Source organism: Typopeltis vanoorti, chromosome 4 (genome assembly GCF_054136105.1).
Source record: "Typopeltis vanoorti isolate ZY-2024b chromosome 4, IOZ_Tvanoo_1.0, whole genome shotgun sequence".
NCBI lineage: Eukaryota > Metazoa > Arthropoda > Arachnida > Uropygi > Thelyphonidae > Typopeltis > Typopeltis vanoorti.
In genome coordinates this window covers 89,252,083-89,278,551 of record NC_143552.1, presented here as the reverse complement: position 1 = coordinate 89,278,551, position 26,469 = coordinate 89,252,083, and the positions used below count along the sequence as shown (strand labels likewise).

Below are 26,469 nucleotides of genomic sequence, written 5' to 3'. Positions count from 1 at the left end.
TCAAATAAAGACTAAGTATTGCTTGATATAATGCCCCATTGACACCATATAACTGCAGCGTATTGAATAGCTTCTCTCTTGGCACCTTGTCATATGCCTTTTCCAAATCGACAAAACTTAAATACAGATCTTTGTTATATTCCCATGCTTTCTCGACTATTTGTCGTAAAGTGAAGATCTGATCCTGACAGCCTCTATTTGGCCTGAATCCAGCTTGTTCTTCACCAAGCTTTTCTTCCACAATTCTTCTCAACCGTTTCTCAAGTATACTTGCATAGATCTTGCCAGGAACACTCAGTAGGGAAATACCTCTGTAATTCTCACATTCAGTTTTATTTCCCTTTTTATATATGGGTACTATGAGAGCTCTACTCCAATCATCGGGAATTCGTCCCTCTGTCCAGGCTTTCTGAACTATGCAGTGCAGCCACTGTAAGACTCTTATACCACCATACTTCAGCATTTCTGGTCGAATATCATCTACTCCTGCTGCCTTTCCACATTTCAAGCCTTTGATGGCTTTTTCTACTTCAAGTATGGATATGTATTCCTGACTGCATGCCTGGTCAGTGTTTTTTACCACTGTGCTGTCATCACTGCTTGTTTCATTTAGCAGTTTTTCAAAGTAATTACTCCATACTTCAAGGATATCTTTTTCTCCTGTTTTCATTTCACCTTTATCATCTCTAATTCCTTTTACAGCACTCTTTCCTCCATTCCTAAGCTTCTTCAACAACCTCCAGAATATTTTGCCACCTTCTTGATATTTATTTTCTATATTCTTGCCAAAGTCCTCCCATGACTTTTGTTTAGCTAGTTTTACACACTGTTTAGCTTTCTTACATTTGTCTCTGTATTCTGTAAGAGTAAAAGCTGACTTATTTGCCAGGAACTTTTGATATGCTTTCTTCTTTTCCTTCACTGCCTCTTTAACTTCCTGTGTCCACCAGGGAGTTCTGATTTTTTTATCTTTGCACACAACCTCACCACATGCCTCTCTGGCAGAATCAATCAATGTTTCCTTCAGAGTTTGCCACTGAATGTCCAAGGTTTGATTCCTGTTCTCAAACTCTTTCATTTTCTTTTCAATAATATTTCTGTATTTTAGTCTACAGTTTACATCTGAGAGCTGCTCAACTTTTATTCGCTTTAAAACTTTCCTACATGTTATTGTTTTCAATATGAAATTCAATTTTATCCTGCTCAAGACTAAATAGTGATCACTTCCAATTTCAAATCCTCTGTACACTCTGGTGTCCTGCACTAGGGAGAAAACATCACTATCAACAATACCATAGTCAATGAGACTTTTCTTATTCCTAGCCTCTTCTCTCCATGTGAATTTGTGCACATTTTTATGTTGGAACATGGTGTTAGTAATAACCAGTCCATGTCCTGAGCAGAAATCCAACAGATATTTGCCATTATTATTAGCTTTGCTCTTTTCTCCAAATTTTCCCAAAATGTTTTTGTATGTCTCACAATCATTTCCTACTCTACTATTTAGATCCCCAACAAGAACCAACTTTACCTTTTTCATTGTGTCAGTTACTTTTTCTAAAGCCTCAAAAAATTCCTCCACTTCTACCTTAGTAGAACCTTCTGTGGGACCATAGGCACAAATAAGTCTCATTGTCCAGTTCCCCATTCTCATATTTGCCCACATTACTCTACTTGAGACTGACTGCCATTCAAGAAGATTAGCCTCGTATTTTGTGTTGAATACTATGGCTACTCCTTCTTTTCCTTGATTGTTATTGCCTGAATATAACATTTTGTATTTATTGCTCAGAAAGATCTCACCAGTTTTGGTTTTTTTTGTTTCAGTCACCCCTATTATGTCGATCTGGTACTTATCTAATTCCTCAGCTAGCTCCATTTCTTTGCCATTAAGGCTTCTTACGTTGATAGTACCGATCTTTAACTCTGGTGATGTTGAGTTGGGGTTTGTTTTCAGATTTGTTCCAGTAGCTGACTTTTCGCTGTTTGCCCTGGTTCCCTGGCAAAAACAACGGGGGCCTTGTTTAACCGGGCGACGCCCCAGCCGGCATGAAATTTTGTCATGTTGTACCATCATTTTTTTATTTTGGTTTAACCAATAAGAATACAATTTGGTCGGCTAAATCCCAAATTGCCAGCCCATCCTCGTTCGTTCAGTATCAAAGTAGATACCCAACAGGGTGCACCACGAGAAGGTGAGGATTGGACATTAGGTCAGAAGCCCTGGTCGGTTCTCCGCATTCCTTTAAAGGCTATGTGGAGGTCTCCTCTCAGTTATACAGCTTTGACCCTTAAGCACCCCTTTTTGATTCCATTGCTATTTTATACCCACAAGAAATTATTACACAACATGACACAGAGACGAAATAGTAGTCTGCACTGCACTACTGTCAGTAGCCTACTGAGATGTGTACAATATGACTGGTTAACTAGCAACAAATGTTTTATACGAAAATTCGTTTCTGCGTATAAAAACCGTTCACCGTTTCACTTTAGATATACTGAAGTAGACACAATATTCTGCAGGCAAGCATTTAGCCTGCTCTCGCTGCAAAATTGTAAACAGCCGGCTGATCAAAGAGGCGGCAAGATACAATTTTTTTACTTTTTATTCAGTGTATCTGGCCTTATTTATTTTAATATTCATCATTCTAAGAATTTTTTGTTCTTATGCTAAAAATTTTGTTTCTTAAAAATGAACTTATGAACCGTGCCCAGGCGGCGCCGCCCACATGCACATGCTCTGCATTCCCACTTCCGCCAGCCCTGAGTGTACACATAATAACAGTGAATAAGAAATAATTATTAGTTTCTTACTAAACATAACAGATATTTTGGAATGAATACTTCCTTCTGTCTTCATGCTTAATAGCAGCTAGTTTTGAGAAAAACAAGACATGGCCTGCACAGCATTCAATTAACAAGGGAATTTCACATATGATTTGCTGTCAAACTATTGGAATCCTATTAAATGGACTATATACAATTCTGTGTATAAAAATAATACATAGTACTGAAGAGAAGGGGGAAAAACAACAAATAAAAAGCTAGGATATTAAATGAAAATAATTAATGCAGTTCAAGACGAGACTTCCAAACTTTTGTGGTATAATTAACTCTTTTCTGATTCAGGTTATGGCATAGTACAGTAACCCCTGAGTTACGTAATACATGACTTATGTAAATTCGCAGTTAGGTAATAAATCTTGAAAATTACAAATACTAGCACGTATAAACATGTTTGCGGCTTTTGCGTCTTTGACATCCATTGCAGTATGCAACGACATAATGTTAACTAGACTCATCATTCACAGCAAATGTAACGAATAGTAACAGGCAGTGACAGGTTACTGGTAAACGCCGAGAGCAGCAGAGGACAAGTGCACAAAAGCCGTAACATTCAAACTGAAACCTACCAATTAGAAATAAGGACTCTGTAAACAATTCTTCCTTTCCCTGACCCGTCAGTAGTCCACGCCTCGCACGGTTAGTTTAGTCACTTGTTTATCACCATTAGTGTTCCTTGTTTATTTGCCCTTAAAATGGATTTGAAATGCAAAACCGAATGCACTGCTAATAAATCTAAAAAACAAAGGTCTGCAATTACTTTAGAAGAAAAGTTGAAAATAATTCATATGTATGAAGACAGGAAAATTATATCAACAATAGCTGGGGATATAAATCGACCTATTTCGACAGTGAATACGACAGTGAAGGATAAAGTTCACATTGTTGAAAACATGAAAGGTGCGGTAACGATGAAGGGCACAATCATTACCAAGGAAAGGCTGGGCCCAATTTCAGAGATGGAGAAATTGTTGTCTCACTGGATCGAGGATCTGACACAGAAGTGGATACCGCTGAGTTTTCTGATTATCATTAAAGCTAGTGCTGGATGATAACGACGTGGCGATTAAATTTCCCAAACTTCTGGCAGAAATAATTGAGGAGGGGGAATGTTTGCCTGAGCAAATATTTAATGTTGATGAAATGGCTCTGTTTTGGAAGAGGATGCCAACACGGACATTTATTGTAAAAGAGGAAAAATCTATTATTATTATTATTATTATTATTGTTCCGGGCAACTCCAAGGAGTCGACAGACTCATCGAGGGAGGCCCTAACATCATGTCAAGAACAACTATTCGACATTAACACAGTATCTATCATACCTTGCCTTGAACTCATTCACGGTCGTAGCACCCACAACAGACTCTGGAAGCTTATTCCACTCATTCACCACTCTCCAAGTAAAAAACCTAGCTCTAACACCCTTGTTGACCATGCTCTTGCCCAGCTTCCATGCATGGCCCCTAGTCCTCCCACCACCAGTCATATTTTCAAAAATATCTTCTGGATCAATCTTATAGAAACCCTTCAGTAATTTGAATGTCTCAATCATATCACTCCTCCTTTGCCTATCGTCCAATCTCTGCAACCAAAAAAATCTATGCCTGGATTCAAGGTCGTAAAAGATCAGATCACTGTTATGATTGGCAGCAACACTTCAGGGGACTTGAAACTTAAACTGCTTACAGTGTACTATTCCCAGAGACCACAGGCCTTTAAGAACATTGACCCGAGTAGGTTACCCGTAATCTGGAAATCCAATACCAAGGCTTTGGTTACACGTGTGCTGTTCGCAGAGTGATTCAATAACCACTTCATTCCCCAGGTGAAGGAATATTGTGCCAAGAAAGGAATCCCCGTTTAAAGTGCTTCTTCTCCTGTACAATGCCCCCAGCCACCCAGAAGAGTTGGATGACTTTCATTCTGATGTAAAAGTTATTTACCTGTCTCCTAGAACCACCGCACTGTTCTGTTGCAACCTATGGATCAAGGCGCTATTGCAAATTTCAAAGCCTACTATCTGCAGCGTATGTTTTCCCAAGCAATCAAGGCCATTGATAGTGGTGAGGTCATTACTCTATGTGATTTCTGGAAGAATTATAATATTTCTATTATAATTCTTCCAGTTTGACGTTATCAAAAACATCAGGGTGGCATGGGATGAAGTCAAGCGGACAACAATGAACACTGTGTGGAAGAAACTCTGCCCAGAAATGGTGCAAAATCGTTTAAAGGAAGGAGAGCAGACAATGACCGATACGTTGAGATGACACGAGAATTACAATAAGCGACGGAGATGTGTGTACAACTGGCAGAGCAATTAGAGCCGGAAGCGGATAATGTTGACGTTAATGAGCTTCTTTTGAGTCACGATGAAGAGCTTACTAATGATCACCTTATTCAGTTGGAGGCATTCCGAAGAAAATACTATGCCAATTGAACCGCCAACTCCAGATGTTAAGAAATTTACAACAAAGGGACTAGTCGTTTCTGATCGATGTTAGCCGCTGTATCCATTCCGATATGTCTAGCTACAAGGCCATATACGATGACAAAAAGCTTGTGACTACACAATCTTCTCTAGACATGTTTGTGAGAGGCTGCTCGCAACAACGTCAAGATGACAACTCAGACGACCCCGACTACACTCAGCCTTCAACATCGAGAGGGGTAGAAGTTGCCAGAGAACAGCATTTCTCTTCACAACCATCCACCACCAGTGTCGACTCTCCCACTACAGAGCTAAATTAGCTGTCACAAGACATTTTTTATTTGAAAAGTGTTATTTCAGTTTGTTTTTATATTCTTTTATATATTTTTCATACTTTATAGTTTATATCTGAGTAAATAATGCTGCATGATGTTTCATTTAATAATACTGTGTAAATAATATACTGTACATATCTGTACATATACATACATATAATAATAATAAATATTGCAGTTTCTTACAAAGTTACACTTAAGCAATTTATAAATTCGACTTACATAAAATTCAAGTTATGTAAAGGTTTACGGAACGCATTACTTACGTAACTTGGGGGGGTTACTGTAGTTGGCACTATAACTCTTCTTAAATTGAACCTGAAAGGCTTCAGTGAATTAGCATGCTATCTTTCCAAAGGATTTTCTGTCTGGTTTTCACATGCCAAGCTGGATCAACCTAACTGTTTGATATATCAGATCTACATAGTCTTGATGTTCTCCTCTCCTATTGAAAAACCAGTCTGACCAAAATAAAAGAGAATGCATTTCATGCTGGATAATGAGAGAAGCTTGTTTGTCATTGGAAAAAAGCCAAAAAAAACCTGTGAAATTAGTGCAAACTGTATAAAAATCTGTTGGAATTGATAATAAACTGATTACACTGATAAATTAGTAATAAACTGATCCAGTCTCTTCACATAGTGCAAAATCCATGCTCAGCTGTCCCATTCACAGAAAATACAACAGTACTTTGTATATCACAGCTGCAGACCCATCATAATAGACACTACCTTCAAGTCACATGAAGACAGTCCAACAGCTGTTTTAGGTTGTTGTAGGTTTCTTTGCCAACTGGGCAAACAAAATTGAACAAAAAGTCCTGCCCCCCCCCCCCCCCAGATTAATTTAGTCATTTCTTATAGATTCCGAGATTCTAAACATAAATACGAGTAAAAATGCAAAATTGGTTATGGTTTATGAGAGATCTGCAATAGTTTCTTATATAATAGAGTAATGAGTAATACGTACTTATCATATATACTGGTAAATGTCTGTTTCTACATTCAGCATCACTTTGCCTGTCACTTGTATAGCTGCTTTGGATCATCTCTAGCGAGCATCCAACAACATATACATCCAACATATACATATACATACATATAATAATAATAAATATTATTATATGTCTGGGAAAGTATTAATACCTGGGAAAGTTGTCCACTTCCAACATGGAAGTGGACAACTTTCCCAGGTTTTGTTTCTCCATTGTTGCAATTTCCTGATGGAAATGTTCACCGTGTTCATCACTAACCATGCCACAGTTGTCAGGGAAGAAATCCAAGTGGGAATGTAGCAAGTGTATTTTAAGGACATACTGAAGCCAAGTTTGTGATACAGAGACAGGCCCTCGACCAGCTCCTTTTAGTTTTCTGCCCTGACATTTCTGAGGAAGTTAGTTGGCATCAGACAAAATGCATCCTAAGCTTTTTTCTCATCACCCTGTAGCAGGTTGTCAAACATCTCATCAATGAAGAGCTTTCGGATCTGAGGACCCACAAAAACTTCCTCTTTAATTTTTGCTTCACTGAGTTGAGGGAATTTGTCAGCCAGGTACTTGAAAGCTGATCCAGGGCTAATATGAAGTTTTTTTTTTACCAGACTGAGTTTGATGTGTTGGGGGTGGTAGCAGAATTTTGTGTGTTTCTGCCAGTGCTGGGTGTTGCACATTCTTCTCTCTGACCTTCAGAGATTTCCTCGTAGTCCAGTCTCTTTTCACATATAGTGCAAAATCCGTGCTCGGCTGTCCCATTCACAGAAAATACAACAGTACTTTCTACTATATTGCACTGCAGACCCATCAACATAGACTACCTTCAAGTCACATGAAGACAGTCCAACAGCTGTTTTAGGTTGTTTTCTTTTACATAGACAGCGTGTCCAACTGGAATGAATTGAAGCTGATTTCCATTTTGCAGCAACACTGCCTTGAGACTTAATTTCGACAAGTCTATGAATAGTCACCATTCAAGCAGGTTATATTTGATTTGAAGGGCATTCATCAGGCAATCTACATCATATCAGAACACAAGGTCATCTTCCTTTTGGAAGTAAGGCACAAACTGCTCATGACAGTCACTCGGACATTTTCCTTGAGAAGATTCCATTGTAGCAGTCTTGATCCCAATAATCTGCTTTGGCCTTGGACAGCTTCAGATAACTCAGTTCTTCTTGTGTGAGAATGTGTGGCACAGATGAAGCACTGTGACCAACATATGGATTATCAGTAGATGGCAAAGGCTCAGGAGAACTTGATATCGGTTTGCCTCCATCCTCTGAATCGATGGAAAATTTTTTCGGAGGTTTGGGAACAGTAAGTCCTTTGCCATGTGGAACTGGTTAGAGAGCAGATGGTATATTTGCGTATGCTATTGTCCACTTTTTTTTCCTCATGATGTCTCCTGAAAAAGGTGGCAAACTTGGATGTCTTGTATTCTTTCAAAGACATCATCTAGATTTCATGTGGAGAAGAATTATTGGAAAGTTTGAAGAAGGCCACAGAATTACTGATATTGCTAGAGAGTTTGGAATCTCACATAGAGTTTTATGGCTCTGGGCAGCATTTCAAACTAATGGAATGTGTTCCAGACATTTGCTAAGAGGTCTCCCTTGCTCTACCACAGAACATGAAGATAGATTTTTGGTTATAACAGCAATGTAATCAATGCACCGTGGCAGGTCAGCTTGCAAGTTGGCTCCATTCGAGCACAGGTAAATGGATATCTAGACAAAGTGTGCAAGATGTCTCTGACAAGTAGGCCTATATTCCTGGAGGCTTTAGTCTGCGTGTGTAGCCATAAAAATTGGACAAGAACACTAATGGGCTAATGTACTTTTTATCGATGAGAGTCATTTTAGTGTTTCCTCCAATTCTAGATGACACTTGATGTGGTGTAAAAGTGGTACTGTTTATCATAGCAAGAATGTTCTCGAAAGGGAGATATGGTGATGCTGATGGTTGGGGAGGCATTATGCCTAATGGATGCACCAAGCTACAAGTGATGGAAAAAGGGACTGTGACTAGTGAATGATATTGCAGTCAAGTTTTTCAACATCATGTTTGATTGTTCTGCATTACTGTAGGCAAAGAATTCATTCTTATGGATGACAGTGCTACATAACATCGTACATAAGTACTGGAGATACTTCTGGAAACTAAGAATATTAATCAAATTGAGTGGCCAGTGTGCTCCCCCAGATCTCAACCCCCATAAAACATGTTTGGGATGGAATAGGAAGATGTACTTATGCTCAAAAATTATCCTCCAGAAAAACAAGCATCTTATCCTTGCTCTGAAGGAGGAGGAGTGGGCCAGTTTGTCTCAAGAACTCCTGAAAATTAATTCCTTAACTACATTCTTAGGAAATTTGTAACTTTTGCAATTTAATTTGTATGAAATTTATAAGACATATTTTGTGTATATAATTTATTAGTATGCTGGCAGTAAATTTATGTCCATGTTTAGCTGTAGTCATGAAAATCTTTTTTGCATACAGGTAAAAATGCAGTTCATTCCTAGTTTTTGGACACCAGTGTATAAGCTAAGGTTATATTGTAATATTCAAACCTTCTTTACTTTTTTTAAATCCCCTTAATTATCAATAAGAGTGTCATAAATTGCTTAAGTTGTATATTACTACGTTGCAAGTTTTTTCACTTGGTTAGACTATAAATTATATATTTAATTTAATCCTTTATCCCAGCGCTTCCCAAACTGTGGGCCGCGGCCCCCTTGGGGGCTGTAGGTTTTGTTCAGGGGAGCCGTGAAATAACGAAAACAAATTTAAAATGTTTTAAGACTAAGTAGATTTTTTATTTTATTTTAAAAGAAACGTATTTAACTTTTATTATTTCTTTTTTGTTATTTTTTATATTTTAATGGAAAAATTCGCACATTGGTGTTGGTTCACACGCTTAATGAATATTAGTAAATATTGTTTATTCATATGTTTAATTTCAAAGCAGTGGTTAATTGTATTTACTTCAAATGCTCTCCAGGGAAGCTTCAAATCTCCCTGTCCCTTTCATCATGCGTTCGTAATCAGGGACTGTTGCTATTGACTTTATATACATATCAAAACTCGTTTTATATTATCACTGTCATCTGAGCTAGTTTTCTGTTACCAATAACAGTTTCGCATATACTTCACACATGAAAAAAAGCTTAAACAAGTTCATGTGGGGAGACAGTAACTCGCTTCCAGTGGTAAACAACACCCCTCCCTAACAACCACTATACTGCAGAGGCAATAAAAACAAGTACTTTTATTATGCCAGTGAATAAGGTATGAGGAGTTTGTGTAATGTATTTCTCAACAAATAGTGCAATTACAGACAACTGGGATAAAAACACACTAATTAATGAATCACATTTCCCCTCATACAGAAACTATGCTATATAGACTGAAACAAAACCATATGTTGCATGGGCAAACACAGTATCTAACTAAAAACTATTGTTATTAATTAGATGTGTGAGAGTTCGATTTCCCAAGGCAACAATAAAATTCAACTGAACGTGTTAAAATTCGTAAAAGTGTTAAAACTAAGTAATATATATATATAATGAATGTTATGGCAATTTCACATATGGAATTCGGTTGAAGAGAGCATTTCAACTCAATTGTCAGCTATGCTTTTATCTTTCGGTTGCGTGATCTTTTGTTAATACCGCACCAATCATATGCTCGTTTTAATAACCTGCCTTTGCTGTCTGTTTCGCGTTAGGCTTAATTACCGTAAAGGGAGAAAAGTCACAAAAGAGAAAAATGTTCCTGGTCCGGGAATTCCCTTATTCAGGTAATATTCACTAATTTCCTGTTATCAGTCTGTGGTGTGCCAGTATCGGTAAGTGGTGATATTATTTGACTTATTCTACGTTAAAAAATTTAACCCTGAGATGGAGAAGTGGCTGATAAAAAATAAAAAAAAATTCCCGCGAACAATCAGAAGAAGCAGAAATAGACTCAAAAAAAAAAAAAAAAGGACAGTATTTCATATTTTACCAGAACAGCCCGCATCGTCTTCAGAACCAAACGGTAAGAGGCAAAAAATAATACATGCATTTGATTTTTGCAATATTCGCTGTGTATGTTTTGTATTGAATATAGATACAATAAATATTATAATAATATATCTCTCTATTACGATTTTTTTTTCGAGGGGGGCCCGTGAAATATTTTAATTTTTGTAAAGGGGGCCCTGACATCCAGAAGTTTGGGAAGCACTGCTTTATCCAAGTGTAAGCAAGCAAAGTTTGCACCTCAAGTATCTTCAGGACTGGGGCAACTCGTGGCAAAGGTGGACTGAGTTCTGATCACTTTCCTTAGAATCCCAGCAGACATGTATAATGCTATGCATTATGGGAAGGTCACTACCCAGACCGGTTTTGACCCTTATTGAGATCTCTTCAGTGGGAGCCAGACCCAGAGGTGATACCAAGGTTGAAGCAATGCAGAAGTCATATTTCCATATGCCAGTTGCCAAAAAGGTGTCACACCTTATTATTAAATTACTCTGGATTAGAGAAAGATGTTGGAAGATTTTTCACTTGGTTAGCTAGATTATATATTTAGTCTAATCCTTTATCCAAGTGTAACCAAGAAAAGTTTGTGCCTGAAGTATCTTCAGGACTGGGGCAACTCAAGGCAAAGGTGGACTGAGTTCTGATCACTTTCCAACATCTTTCTCTAATCCAGAGTAATTTAATAATAAGGTGTGACACCTTTTAGCAACTGGCATATGGAAATATGACTTCTGCATTGCTTCAACCTTATATCACCTCTGGGTCTGGTCTGAAGGGACTACAGTAAAGGTCGAAACCGGTCTGGGTAGTGACCCTTTCCATAATGCATAGCATTATACATGTCTGCAAGGAGATGTGCTTTGCATTATGGGATACTAAGAAAAGTGATCAGAACTCAGTCCACCTTTGCCACAAGTTGTCCCAGCCACAAACTTTGCTTGCTCACACTTGGATAAAGGATTAAACTAAATATATAATTTATTGTATATTACTACACTTATTTTAGCTTTTAAACCAAATCAAGGAGCTGATATGTTCAAATTAAGCAATCCATCTCCAGTTTTAAGCAGTATGTTGCTATCCAGCTTGGAAGTAAGTAAAATATTTCTTTTAAATTGTTTTGAAATTTTATTTAAAATTATAGACAGAATAACTTATTCTCCATGTAGTTAAAAGATTCATTCATTGCAGCAGATTGCTATGTGTATCACACAGCCTATCAGTATACCACATGTTCAACTTATTTACATCCTGCTACATTATCCTCTAAACCCTGTACTAAGGGATCCTTGTTTTCTTTCTTTTGGTTCTACAATTTAGAAAATCCCTCAGTATCCATTCAGTGAATACTTCTTAACCATTTAGATATTTCAATCATAATGGAAGAAGCAGAGGAAGCAAGGATTGTGAGGATAGGGAATTGAAATTCTGGAGACATTACAAAAGTAGCTATCCTAGAAGTTTGCTGTGTAGTGAGAAAGAGAGTGAAGGGAATATGGTAGCCTGTCTTGGTTGGCTGAGTGGTACCCGCTCTCCAACCAACAGGGTGCAGGTTTGAATCCTACCATAAGTTTGAATGTTTGTGAGTCTTCAGATGGGAGATAAATTTTATCACCCCATGTGAGACTACCATTCCCTGCTTATTGGAGGCCTGAAATGACTTGAAAAAGTTTCACATTTGGTCTCTATAGTAGGATTTACAAAATGTGTATAAATAAATTAAAAATACAAAAAAAAATCCCTAGTCCACCCATGATACAAAACTGTACTAAAGGTTGGCAAATAACCTTTCATGGGTGGGTGCAACATTATATATAACTTTCTCCTTCTTATGTTTACCAAACTCTGCAGATTGTTTGATTGCTCTTAAGTCTATCCTCATAACCAATGTTCCACTTCCCTGATGTCATTTATATCATCCAATATCATCTCAGCCAAGAGAGTGAATTGGATATGGTGGCTTTTTTTTTTTTTTTTTTTTGTATGTAGCATTGTATGTAGCATTGGCCGTCTGCTTTTTGCAGATGATCTAGTTCTGCTTATATCATCCAATATCATCTCAGCCAAGAGAGTGAATTGGATATGGTGGCTTTTTTTTTTTTTTGTATGTAGCATTGTATGTAGCATTGGCCGTCTGCTTTTTGCAGATGATCTAGTTCTGCTTAGCTCTTCCACAGATGACTTCCAGCAGACCCTGGATAGGTTTGTAGCTGTTTGTGCAGATGTCGGAATGAAGATCAGTGTGGCCAAAACTGAAACATTTGTGGTCTCAAGACAACCATCCCAGTGCACTCTACATGTAATCCGTGTTGAGAGATCACAGTTACGTTGGTACTGGCACCTGGTCAGAATGCCACAAGAGAGGCTCTCTCAGCAGGCCCTCTTTGCCAAGCCAGAGGGTGGGAGGCCACGTGGAAGGATAAGGACTCGCTGGATAGATTATATCCAAAACTTTGGATGGACATGCTTGGGAATCCCACCAGAACACCTGAGCTTGGTGGCAGAGGATCGTGACCATTGAAAGTTCCTCTTGCAGCTGTTGCCCCCACAACCCAATTAGGAAAGATGAGCCTTGAAGATGTATGTATGTATGTATGTATGTATGTATGTATTCTACACTTTTCTAATTCCCTCAAAAATCTAAACAAACAGATCTAAATAGGAGTACAAATTGGTAAGAACTTCATAATAATAGCCACCATATCCAATTCACTCTCTTTCTCATTAGTACAGCAAACTTCTAGGATAGCTAATTTGTAATGTCTACAGAATAACAATTCCAAATCTCCATTGAAATTGTTATTCTGTAGACATTGGACTTACTGTATTTGCCGGCCTATAAGATGCACCCCCTTTTTTGTACACGTTTTTTTAGTTCCTCTTCCTGATTCCGCCAAGTTCTTATAATTTTCTCATTTGGGAGTGGCCCGAAATGCCTCTTCGCAGCCCTGTTTCCATGTTCTTTAGCATACGCAATCACACGTAGCTTGTAGCAATGCAGACGTTTTTCAGCCATAACTTGTGAAGAAATTTAGAGAAAATTTAACAGCAGAAATTTATCACCGTTCACAACAACCTCGATAACAATTGGAAAGTTTAAACGAACAGGAACACAGCTGTGATCGGCGATGACAGCATATGCCAGTGCATTTAATTCTCATTTTATGCACTGGCATATGATAAGGTGATACATGTTAAGATTTTTGGAAATTTTGGTTGAACTTTTCTCCAATGGGTTAGAGCTGTATAATCAGCCATTCATTGAGGAAGAACAAAAAAGACCTCTTTTATTACTGTTGCATCCCATTGTAGTAGATCCTGATTACATTCTTTATGATATGATAAAACATCTTCCATCATCTTCTATACAGTACTGTACAAAAGAATGCTTACAGAGGAAGAATTTCAGATTCTATAAATCAGTTGTCATTTTCATCTCCAAACCAGGAAAGGATCCAACACAAGCAAACAATTATTGTCCTATTGCTCTGACCAGCTGTCTTTGTAAGATCTTGGAAAAGAGATAAATGCAAAGCTTCTCTGGTACTTAAAAAAGTAACAAACTTCATTCCAATACACAATATGGCTTTCTTAGACAGCAGTCAACACTGGACCATTTGGTCAATTTAGAAAAAAGCATCTCCCAAGAGATGCTTTCCTGAAATGTGAACATCTGGTTTCAGTCTTCTTTGACATGGAAAGCTATGACAAGGTGTCCCCTCAGACCTCTTTAATCTAGGTCTGAGGGGGTGCCTTCCTGTTTTTATTAAAAACTTTTTTATCCAGCCGAGTCTTCCAAATCCAAGTGGGAAGCACATTGCCTCAGCCATATTATTAAAAAGAGGGCTTTCCTCAAGGCGCTGCTTAAGTATAACACACTTTGCTTTCAAAGTTCAATCACTGAACTATAAATCAATCACTGAACAACTTCCTACCACAATAGGATGCTCTTTATGTCGATGACTTCATAATTTACTGTCACTCCTGCATATAAATGTAACTGAAAGACAACTTCAACAAGCAATCAATCAATCAAGTCTCTTCATGGCTCTTAGTAATGGGTTCAAGTTTTCAGCAGAAAAAACTGTCTGTGTGCCCTTCTGTCAAAAATGTATCCTATACCCAGATCCTGATTTAAGAATGAGATAAAGTATTATTTTAATTACATCAGAGTCCAAGAATGGGGAGCTGATCAATGTTCCTTGCTCTAGCTTTGTGCATTTGTATGTTTGTTTGCTGATGATGCAAAACTGGGCAGAGTGACAGATAATAAATGTGATGTAGAGATTTTGTAGGATGATCTAAATAGATTAACTGTATAAAAAACATCTGCAATTTAATGTGTGAAAACTTAAATATAAAAAAGATTATTATATTGATGGAAATTAACTATAGGAAACTGATGCAATTATCTGGATCTTAGAGTATGTTTCGCTAAAATAGTTCATATGATTATCTGGTTATTGAAGACTATACTGACAAGAAGAGATAAAGTTAATTATACCTCTTTATAATGCTTTAATACACACACACCTACTATCGTGCACAGATCTTCCTAACTAGATACCTTAGAGATGAGAAAGAGGTGAAGAGGATCTATAACCAAGCAACAAAGATGGTGATATGTTTATGGAATACTATGAGGAAAGTTGAAGATTGGGTTACAAAAATTATTTGATTCTAGTAGTAAGACTTATACGTTGGTTAGACATAACTGGTAATTAATTTACGGAATTAACAACACATATGAAGTATTTTAATTAAAGATAACTTTAATGAATCACTTCTATATTTCGGCAATGTCACATTGCCATCTTCAGGAACATAAAGATATGGTATGTGCACTAAGGAACTAACAAAGCAAATGAGGAAGAAAGTAAGAAACTACTTTTGTTCCTAAAGTCCTAATGGTGCCCTCTTGCGGGCTAATTTGGTAGTCTTGGCAGTTGGGCTGAAGTTCTCATAATGAAAGTCTCCCAAATTTGGGGCAGTTTCATGCACCCAAATTTGTTGAGGTTAAAAACGTTCCTAACCTCAACAAATTTGGGTGCATGAAACTGCCCCAAATTTGGGAGACTTTCATTATGAGAACTTCAGCCCAACTGCCAAGACTACCAAATTAGCCCGCAAGAGGGCACCATTAGGACTTTAGGAACAAAAGTAGTTTCTTACTTTCTTCCTCATTTGCTTTGTTAGTTCCTTAGTGCACATACCATATCTTTATGTTCCTGAAGATGGCAATGTGACATTGCCGAAATATAGAAGTGATTCATTAAAGTTATCTTTAATTAAAATACTTCATATGCGTTGTTAATTCCGTAAATTAATTACCAAAAATTATTTGATAATTATATTTGATATTTTATTTTGATTATTATATATGATAGATGTATAAAGTACTAAAAGGTGTTTATAGGATTAATAGAGAGGAAACGTTTCAGTAGATGACTAGTGAGGGAGAACAAGGGGTCATCATGGAATACATTGTTAGTAATTACAAAGAAATTACTGACAATTACTGAAAAGTACAAATAGGAATATGACAAGTATTGTTCAAATGATACTTAATGGGAAAATGTTTAGTGGGTCTTCATGATAAATCATTTGACACTATGGATATGCCTGTGAAATAATAATAATAATAACAATAATAATACCATTGCATTTGATCAAAGCATACTCTCTCTCTCTCTCTTTCATACTATTTCTGATTTTCCCATACTACATGCCTAATATCACTGATCATCAATTTCACTAATATTTTATTTATTGCTTAACTCTTGTTATACAGTTGTATATTGCTTATGTCAGATGCATACTAATCAGTTCCCATACTCTGCCATCAATCTCTTTTCCACCCAGTTCATCCACCCATGGTACTAATTATAGTTGATGATGGAGCTTCCCATAATTCCATACATACATATATATATATATATTTGTTGTGATGACTGCAGCAATCATACGGGGCATACTTTCCACAAGCGTATGATAGTGATCAATGGGAATTTTGGACCATTCTTCCTGTAAGCATGTAATAAGGTCCTAGAATGTTGTGGGGACAGATGTCTCTTGACCTAACAAGATCCAGTTCATCCCACAGATGTTCATAGGGCTCAGATCAGGTCTCTGTGGAGGCCAGTCAAGTGTGTTGACATTCATGACCACAAACCATGCAGTTACAGCAACAGCCTTATGACACAGTGCACTGTCTTGCTGAAAGAGACACTATGGATATGCCACAAAGTAGGAAGCACTACATTGTCCAGAGTTTGTGGCACCACAAACAAAGGTCTGAGGCCAAACCAGGAAAAACAAGACCATACCATCACACTGCCACCTTCACATTTCATAGTTAGAGTTATACACTCTGGTAAGAGACACTCATTAGTCATTTGCTATACTCATCCATCTGCTCGGTAGATGGTGTAATGCGATTCTTTGCTACATAACACAGCTTTCCAAGCTTCCACATTCCACTGTACATGCTCTTCGATGCATGTACAGTGGGATGACCACATAAGATGACTGCATGTTGGTTTAAATAATGTAGGGCTTACATATTGTGGTCCTACCATGGAAACCTATGTTGTGAGCCTCAGTTCTGAATGTTTTTGTGCAGATTAATATTGCATTTTTGGAAATTATGGAGACAACTACCGTGTTTGAATAAAAACTTTAGTTTAATATTACTAAAATTTTACAATTCGACGTTTCGACCTTTATGTCAAGGTCATCTTCTGGAGCGTACAAATATACACAAGAAACAAGCTATACTACAATCATACTGGTTCGTTAAAGACACTGACTAACCGCTACCACAATTGTTGGCCTGACCTCTGGTGAAAAAAAAAAAAAAAAAAAAAAAAAAAAGATGACCTTGACATAAAGGTCGAAACGTCGAATTGTAAAATTTTAGTAATATTAAACTAAAGTTTTTATTCAAACACGGTAGTTGTCTCCATAATTTCCAAAAATGCATTCGGATCACCGTGCAAGCCTAAAAGAAAAGATTAATATTGCATTCGATGGAGACTTTGAGAGCAGTGAATGAGGAGGAGAGAATGACTGTGAGTGAGGAAGATGTATATGGGGAATTAAGCAAACGTGATGAGTCTTCGGACTCCTCGGAGGTGTCAGGAATAATAATAATAAGGCTGCAGGACTTGATGATATATCACGGCATATTTTGAAGGAATGTGCCAGAGAGTTGACATCTGTCTTGACATATTTGTTTAATATGAGTTTTACATTGGGTCAAGTTCTAAAGGAGTGGAAGGAAGGCAAAATTGTACCGCTTTGTAAAGGAGGTGACAGAATTCAAGCATCAAATTATAGGCCAATCTGTGTGTCAGGTATGGGTAAAGTGTTGGAAAGACTTGGGAAAATCAAGGTCCAGAATTATGTTGACAACAATACTATTATCTTTGATGGATAGCGTGGATTTGCTAAAGTGAGGTTATGTTTTAGTAATCTACTTACTGATTACAATAAGATGATAGCTGCATCAGATGAGGGACATGGATACACAGTAGTATACTTAGATTGTGCAAAAGATTTTGATAGATTACCACACGATAAGTTGATAATCAAAGTAAAGCAAATGGGGTTGGATATTAGACTAGTGCATTGGATTGGATTGGAGATTGGCTGTCTGATATGTATCAACAAGTTGTGTATGGGGGGAGCAATATCCCAGAAGAGGAAAGTCACTAGTGGTGTGCTTCAGGGGTCTGTTTTAAGGCCATTGCTGTTTAATCTGTATGTTAATGATATTGGAAAGATTTGAATGGGGATATACAACTGATGATGAGATGATGCAAAGTTGGGATGAACTATGAGGAGCAGAGCAGATGTTGTGGCCTTACAAGAAGACTTGAACAGATTGAGTGAAATGGGCACAGGAGTGGGAATACCAGTTCAATGTTGCGAAATGTAAGGTTTTAAAATTTGAAAAGCAACAATGGGATGTAGAATTTACTCTTGGTGGGAATATATTGTTGAAGGTGGAAGGAAACAAGAGATCTTTGAGTAAGGGTGGATAAGGATCTAAAATTTAGAGGACCTATTGCCAATATTGTGAGGATACAACAAATTCTGGGAATGATGCAGAGGACACTGGTTTGTAGAAGTAAGGCGATTCTGGTTCCATTGTCTAAGGCTTTGGGTCTAAGGCACAGATTTGGTCATCTGGTTTTCAAAAGAATGAAGAGATGTTGGAGAGGGTCCAGAGGCAATTGACCAAAATAGTTTCTGATCTCTGGAATGTTGAATATAAAGAATAAAGAAAGGTTGAGATGATGCAATCTGCAGAATATAGTGGATAGAAGGAAGACAGGGTGATATGATAGAGATTGTACAAGTTAGTAAGGGATTGTTAATAGGATTAATGGTGAAAAGATTTTTCATAAAATAGTGGGAGATTGGGGGAGAACAAGAGGTCATCCCTGGAAGCTGTATAAGGAGAGTGTAAGCAAGGGATTGAGAAGCAGATTTTTTGCATAGAGAGTTGTGAATGATTGGAATGCATTGTATCAGAGCATGGTATCTGCAGAGAATTTGAATGTGTTTAAGGCATGGTATGATGAGCTGTGTGTATGACAAAAGGGACCTCTTTGATGAACCTGTGACTCCATGAGGTCTTAGGATAATAATAATAAGTTGAACAGAGAGGTCAGGGAGACAGTGTAAGGAAAGCAGATTCTGAAAGCAGTAATGAATGCACATATGGAGATAGTCATCATAGGAATGGAATGGCCTAGAATACTTGAGGAGTAGTTGAGTCTGGGGGAAGGTATATGGTACAAAAAGTAAGGGGTGAGCAGACAGCAGTAAATGTGGAAGAGTTATAGATGAGGGGAAGGATGAGTAGGACTGGTTATAGACCAAGAGATGAATTGTTATGGTTATTTATGAATGCCAGGAGTATTGGAAATATGGGAGATGACATTGTTGTGTTGATCGAGTTTATTTGTCTGAAAATAGTTGGAATAAGTGAAGTATAGTTGGATGACAATGATGACTTGACGAGAATAAATATGGAAGGATATGATGTTTTTCATGAGGATAAGAAGAGCATAAAGGGAGGGGGTTGTGCTACTGATGGGGAGTTATGTCAACACAAGGTTAAGATACAAGAAAAAAAAAGTGGCAGTGGTTGAGGCAGTTTGGTGTGAGCTAAAGGTTGATAGAATGAGATATTTGGTTGGGTGCTGCTACAGGCCAGGGAATGTGAAGACAAAGAAATATAGGCAATTTGGTTTAGTGAGCAAGCGAAGGTTGATCATTATAGGTGATTTCAATTACAGCAGTACTGATTGGAATGAAGAGATAGCATCAAGGAATAAGGGGAATGAATTTCTTGAGTTTTAAGAGACAACAATCTTAGGCAGTATATAGCAGCAGGCACAAAAGGGCTAAGATTCTTAGTTCTGCTTATATCATCAGAGGATGTGATTGCAAATGGAGTGTCTAATCTTCACCTGGGTTGCAGCCAGTCATATGAGAACTTCTTTGAAGATGGGATATATGTGGAACTACAAGGCTGGTGATTATGAAAAGCTTAGGCGACACATGGAAGCTGTAGCATGGAAAGAAGACAGATGCTGCTTGGACACTGATCAAGAACTAAGAGCAGCAATGTCTGAACTGTATTGCAAAAGTGAAAAGACTAAATAAGATAGGAGTGAAATGGATGAGCGATGAGATTAAGAGTAAAATCTGGAAGAAGAAGAAGGCACTGTGGAGGCAACACAAGTTGAATGTTGGTAATTGTCACCTGTATGAAGAGTACAGAGAAGAGGCCAGGAATGTGACTTTGTTGGTAGACAGCAAAAGTAGAGTATGAGAAGAAATTAGCCAATCAAGCCAAGATAAATTATGGGAGTCTTTTTTATATGTGGCAAGTAGGAGAAAAAATGACTATGTAGGAATAATGCTAGTTGATGACAGTGGCAGATTAGTACCTAATACAAAGGACATAGTTGAAGTATTCAATGAGCAGATTTGTCAGTGTATTTCATAAGGGCAATATTTTGAGAGTCTGGAGAGTATGGTGGAGGAGGGACTGATGGTGAATGAGAAGGAAGTATATGAGGAATTAAGTAACTTGATATTAATAAGGCAGTATGAATTGCCAATATATTGCTGCATGAGTTGAAGGAATGCTCTAGGGCAGCGATTTTCAATCGGTGTACCGCGAGATTTGTGAAAACAAATTAATTGAAAGAAATAATGTCACATTTATTTATTGGTGTCTGGTCTTCCATCCGCACCTGAAGCTCCCTTATTTCTATTTTATGAAACTTATGGTTGGTAAATCAGTTTAAAATTGTGTGTTAATTAGCTTTAATCTTTTGATAAGTGTGTTCACAAATAACTTCATTTAATTCTCTTATTTTTAAGGTAACTGATAAAGTTCTTTTATTGTTTTTTTTTTCATTCAGTTAATTTTATTCAATAGTATTCCTTTAACATGGATATTATATATTCATTTGAAAAAAATCAATAAAAATTAAAAAAAAACAATTTGAGTAATTTGTTTTTCTTACTCAAAATGTCAAAAATATAGTTTAAATTTTTTTTGGAGCAAAAAGGATAAGTAATTACTATTATTAATATCTTGTGTGTGTGTGTAAATCGATCAAAATTATGCCTATTTTTTGCCAGATCGTCAAAAAAATTAAAAGAATATATTTTTAGTGTGAATTTTAATAATTAGTCTAGGTGTGCCATATTATGAAACAGGTTAAAAATCACTGCTCTAAGGAATTAACAGCACCTGTGGCACGACTGTTTAACATGAGTCTTGCAATAGGGTGAGTCCCAAAGGAAGGTGGGAAAAATTGTTCCATTTCATAAATGGGATATATGACTGAGGCTATAAATTATAGGCTGATCTGTGTGTCTCGAGTTGTTATTAGGGTGTTAGAGAAGTTGGCAAGGACTAGAATTCAGAAATCAGTTGATATTATTATTATTATTATTCAGGCCTCCATGGAGTCAAAAGACTCATCGTAGGAGGTCCTTCCTAAGAACAAAGTCTGTCAAGATTCATCGAGGGGAGGTCCCCCTTAAGAAACACAAAGTCTATCATACCACTCCTTAAACTCATTGACTTTTCTCGCTCTCCCCACTCCATCAGGCAATGCATTCCCATGGTTTAACCACCCTCCATGCAAAGAAACCACTCCTCACCCTCTTGCTAACAGTTTCCTTTCGTAACTTCCAGGGATGGCCTCTTGTCATCACTCCTTCCCGCTATTCAACCAAGCGAAAGAACTCCCCCGTGTCAACCCTGTAACCACCTCTCAATAGTTTAAAAGTCTCAATCATATCACCTCTCCTTCTTCTATCTACCAAACTCTGCAGTCCACATTCCCTCAGCCGATCCTCATAACTATCCTTGTACATTACTGAAACCATCTTTGTCATCCGTCTTTATATCCTTTCCACATTTAATTTATCCCCTCCAAATCCCGGGAACCAAATCTGAGAACAATAGTCTAAGTGTGGGCTGATCAGAGACTTATACAACGGAATGATAACCCTTTTATCTCTGGTCAGTATCTTTCTCATAATTGCAGTAATCCTCTGTGTTACCTTCACCACCTTTGCAATATGTCCCCTAAATTTCAGGTTTCTATCAATCATCAACCACAGATCTCTTGTGTTCCCTACTTCCTCCAGTATAACTCCTCCCATAGAGAATGCAGCATCCCATCGATGTTTCACAAACCTCAAGACCTTACATTTTGCTGCATTAAACTGACACCCCATTCATTTCCCATCTATCTAGCTTATTCAAATCCTCTTGCAGGGCTACCACATCTGCACTATTACTAATAATCCTTCCCAGCTTTGCATCATCCACAAACAACTGAATATCCCCTTGCAATGTCATTGATATAAAGGTTAAACAATATAGGTCCTATTACTGAGCCCTGTGGGACCCCACTTGTAACCCTCTGCCTCCTTGAAACTGCTCCACCATACACAACTCTCTGATACCTATCTGACAGCCAATCCCGAATGCAGTTGACCAATCTAACATCCAGACCCATGTGCTGCAACTTAAATATCAGCTTATCATGTGGCACCCTGTCAAATGCCTTCGCTAAGTCTAAGAAAATTGCAGTATATGCCTTTCCCTCATCTAATGTTCTTGTAACTTTATTATAAAAGGCTAGCATATTGCTAAAACAAGAGCGCCCTTTCACAAATCCATGTTGACTCTCACAGATAACATTACCCTCATCTGCCCAATGATGTATACAGTCCCTCACTACTTTCTCCAAGATCTTAACAACTACTGATGACACACAGACTGGCCTATAATTAGACACTTCCAGTCTGTTACCACCCCTATGCAATGGCATTGTCTTACCTTCCTTCCATTCCCTGGGCACAGCAGTATTGTGAGAAGTATTCTATGAGGAAGGATGTAAAGGAATTGATAGATGAAGCAAAAATCAAGAGCAAGAAGGTGAATATTTTTAGTCTACTGCCATGCTATGAGCAGCAATCTGAGGAGGAGGAGGAGGATGTTGATAGAAAATGAATCAATACATAAGCTGTGCAGAAAGAATGATGTAGGATTTGTGGATCTGTGTCTGTGTTTGATGGAAAGAAGGATTTGTATAAAGCTGATGGACTGTTAGGTGTCTAGAGACACTGAGCACGTTCAGGAAGTAAGGGTGATTGTGGTCCTAAAGGGATGCTGCAGTTTTTATATAGTAATGTGAGAAGTATCAGAAACAAGAGAAGGAGTTTTCAGCATTGGTTAGTGCAATCTCACCAAAAGTTATTGGGACTAGTGAGACTTGGCTATAGCAGATAATGTGGTTTCAGGGATAGAATGCAAAGGGTTAAATATTTTCAGTGAAGAAAGAGAAGATAGGATTGAGGGAGGGATACTGCTGATGATAATGGATTAAGTGCAGCCAAAAAGGACAGAAGATAAACAGGAGGATGGCTATTTATTTAAAGCAGTCTGAGGTGAGATCAAAGCCAGTAAGACAAAATATACAGATGTTTGTTGCTATATGCCTGGAGGTTCCAGGGATGCTCTGGAAGACATGCATCAGCAAATTATTACAATGATTGCAGGTCGAGTGATTATTATAGGGGTTTCAACTATGGAGATATAGATTGGAAGGAAGAAAGATCATGTGGCGGGAAGGAAATTTACACACCTACCGACAGATAATTATTTGAGGAAGCATGTGATGGAGGAAATTCAAGGTGCAAGAGTATTGGACCTCGCCATAGGATCAGAAGGGATACATAACCAAGATGGCCACATTGCACCTGATTAGCAAAGGTGACCATGCGATCTTGACTTGGGAGATTCTAAAACATGAGGAATATTCTGTCAGGAAGAGGTATATGTGGAACAACAAGGAGGTGATTATGGCAAGCGTAGGAAGAAGCCCGAATCTGTGGCATGGCATAAAACTCTGCAAGAGAAGGATGTTAGTAGTGCATGGGAGATAGTTCAGGAACATCTAGGGGAAACAATATTAAATTGTATACTTAAGGTAAGGAGGATTAATCTGGTAGGAGTTATCTGGATGAGTAATATCATTAAGCATGAGCTGCAGAAGAAGAAACTGTTCTGGAGGGTATATAAGGAGAAAGGTAAAGAGCAAACTAATGAACAGTGCAAGGAAAAAGGTGACTAGCATGGTAAGGAAGGCAAAATCAGCTTATGAGAAGAATGTAGCCAAACAGGCCAAAGAAAATCCCAAATACTTCTTTCATTATGTGGGAAATAAAAGGAAAAAATACCTATGGAAGATTAACCTTAATGTGTGCTGATGGTGATGAGGTGACAGAAGCAGATAAAACAGTTGAGTTACCACTTTACAAGAATATATCATCAAAGTGAGGTTACTGCTGTGACAGAGACTGATGTTGTGAATGAATTCAAGATTCTTAGGATATTGTAGAATCTCAAAATAAATACAACTGTGAGATCAGATGGGATTATTATTATTATTACTACTCAAGACCCCATGGAGTCAAAGACTCATCTGGGAAGTCTTATTTTTATCATACACATAGCTCATCATATTGTGCTTTAAACACAATCAAATTCTCTGCAGACACCACACTCTCAGTCAAGGCATTCCAATCATTCACAACTTTGCATGAAAAAACCTGATTCTCACTCCCCTACTCACACTCACACCCTCTTTATACAGTTTCCAGGGATGACCTCTGGTTCTCCCCTAATCTCCCACTATTTTCTGTAGAATCTCTCCAGCTTTTTGTTATAGGATCCAGTTGATCCTATAACAACCCCTTACTAACTTGTAGGTCTCTATCATATCTCCCCCCTCTTCCTCCTGTTCACCAGACTCTGCAAGCTGCATCTTTTCAATCTTTCCTCATATTTGACATTCCAGAGGTTAGAATCACTTTAATCAATCTCCTCTGGACCGTTTCCAACATCTCTTCGTCCTTCTGAAAACTAGGTGACCAAATCTGTGCACAATTGTCCATGTGTGGCCTAATCAAAGCCTTATACAATGGAACAAGAATCTCCCTACTTCTACAAGTCAGTGTCCTCCACATCATTCCCAGAAGCCTTTGTGTTGTCTTCACAATTTTGGCTATGTGTCCCCTAAATTTCAGATCCTTATCCACTATCACCCCCAGATCTCTTATTTCATCGACCTCCGAAAATATATCCTCACCAAGCATAAATTCTGAATCCCATCTTTGTTTTCCATTCCCAATCACTCAATTTATTCAAGTCTTCTTGTAAGGCCACAACATCTTGTCTACTCTTCATGGTTCGTCCCAACTTTGCATCATCTGCAAACAACTGAATATCTCCATCCAAATCTTCACCAATATCATTAATATACAAGTTAAACAGCAATGTCCCTAAAACAGACTCCCCCCCCCGAGGCACACCACAAGGAACTTTCCTTTTCCTGGATATCGCTCCCCCTATACACAACTTGTTGATACCTATCAGATAGCCAGTCTCAAATCCAATGCACTAATCTAATATCCAACCCCATCTGCTCTAGTTTGACTGTCAACTTATCAGGAGGTACTCTATCAAAAGCTTTTGCGAAATCCAAGTATATAAATGTGTATCCCTCTCCTCTCTCTAAGGAAGTAGTCACTTTATTGTAATAAGTAAGTAGATTACTAAAACATGACCTCCCTTTAGCAAATCCATGCTGTCCATCAAAGATAATACCATTGTTGTGAACCCAATTCTGGATCCTAGTTCGCACAAGCTTCGCCAACAACTTAACTACAACACCTGACACACAGATAGCCTATAGTTTGATGTTTGAGTTCTATCACCTCCTTTATGGAGTGGCACAATCTTGCCCTCCTTCCACGCCTTAGGAACTTGACCGAGTGCAAGACTGGTAGCAAAAAAATATGTCAAGGCCGGCATCAACTCCCTGGCACATTTAATTTATAATACGTTGTGATATATTATCAAGTCCCACAGCCTTATTTACATCTAGTTTGCTCCACTCCCCATACACCTCTTGCTCCCTTACAGTCAGTCTCTCTTCGCCATCATCAACTGCTCTCAATCTCTCCATGAAGTGACATTCACAAGATTGAAAGACCTTTATGAATTGCTCATTAAGTATCTCCACCACACCTTCTGCAACAGCTGTCTTTATACCATTTTCTCCAATCAATGTCATCCTTCCATAATCATTCTTTCATTTGCTGGCTACATATTGAAAGAACTCCTTAGAATTTTTGGTGGCTTCATTAGCTAATTGCTGATCATACCTCTCTTTAGCTACCCTCACCAACCAAGTCACCTGTCTTGCCTGGTCTTTATA

The 26,469-nt window shown here is 37.9% G+C and overlaps 1 protein-coding gene across 5 annotated transcripts in view; it reads left to right on the top strand.

The window, feature by feature from the left end:
• Positions 1-26,469, top strand: part of LOC150107485 (kynureninase-like) — a 413,072-nt gene that overhangs the window by 305,087 nt on the left and 81,516 nt on the right. For all 5 annotated transcript variants that reach the window (XM_090391901.1, XM_090391902.1, XM_090391904.1 and 2 more), the window contains one exon: positions 11,646-11,731. In XM_090391901.1, the coding sequence (XP_090248027.1) occupies positions 11,646-11,731 (86 nt within the window). The remainder of the gene's footprint in view (positions 1-11,645; positions 11,732-26,469) is intronic.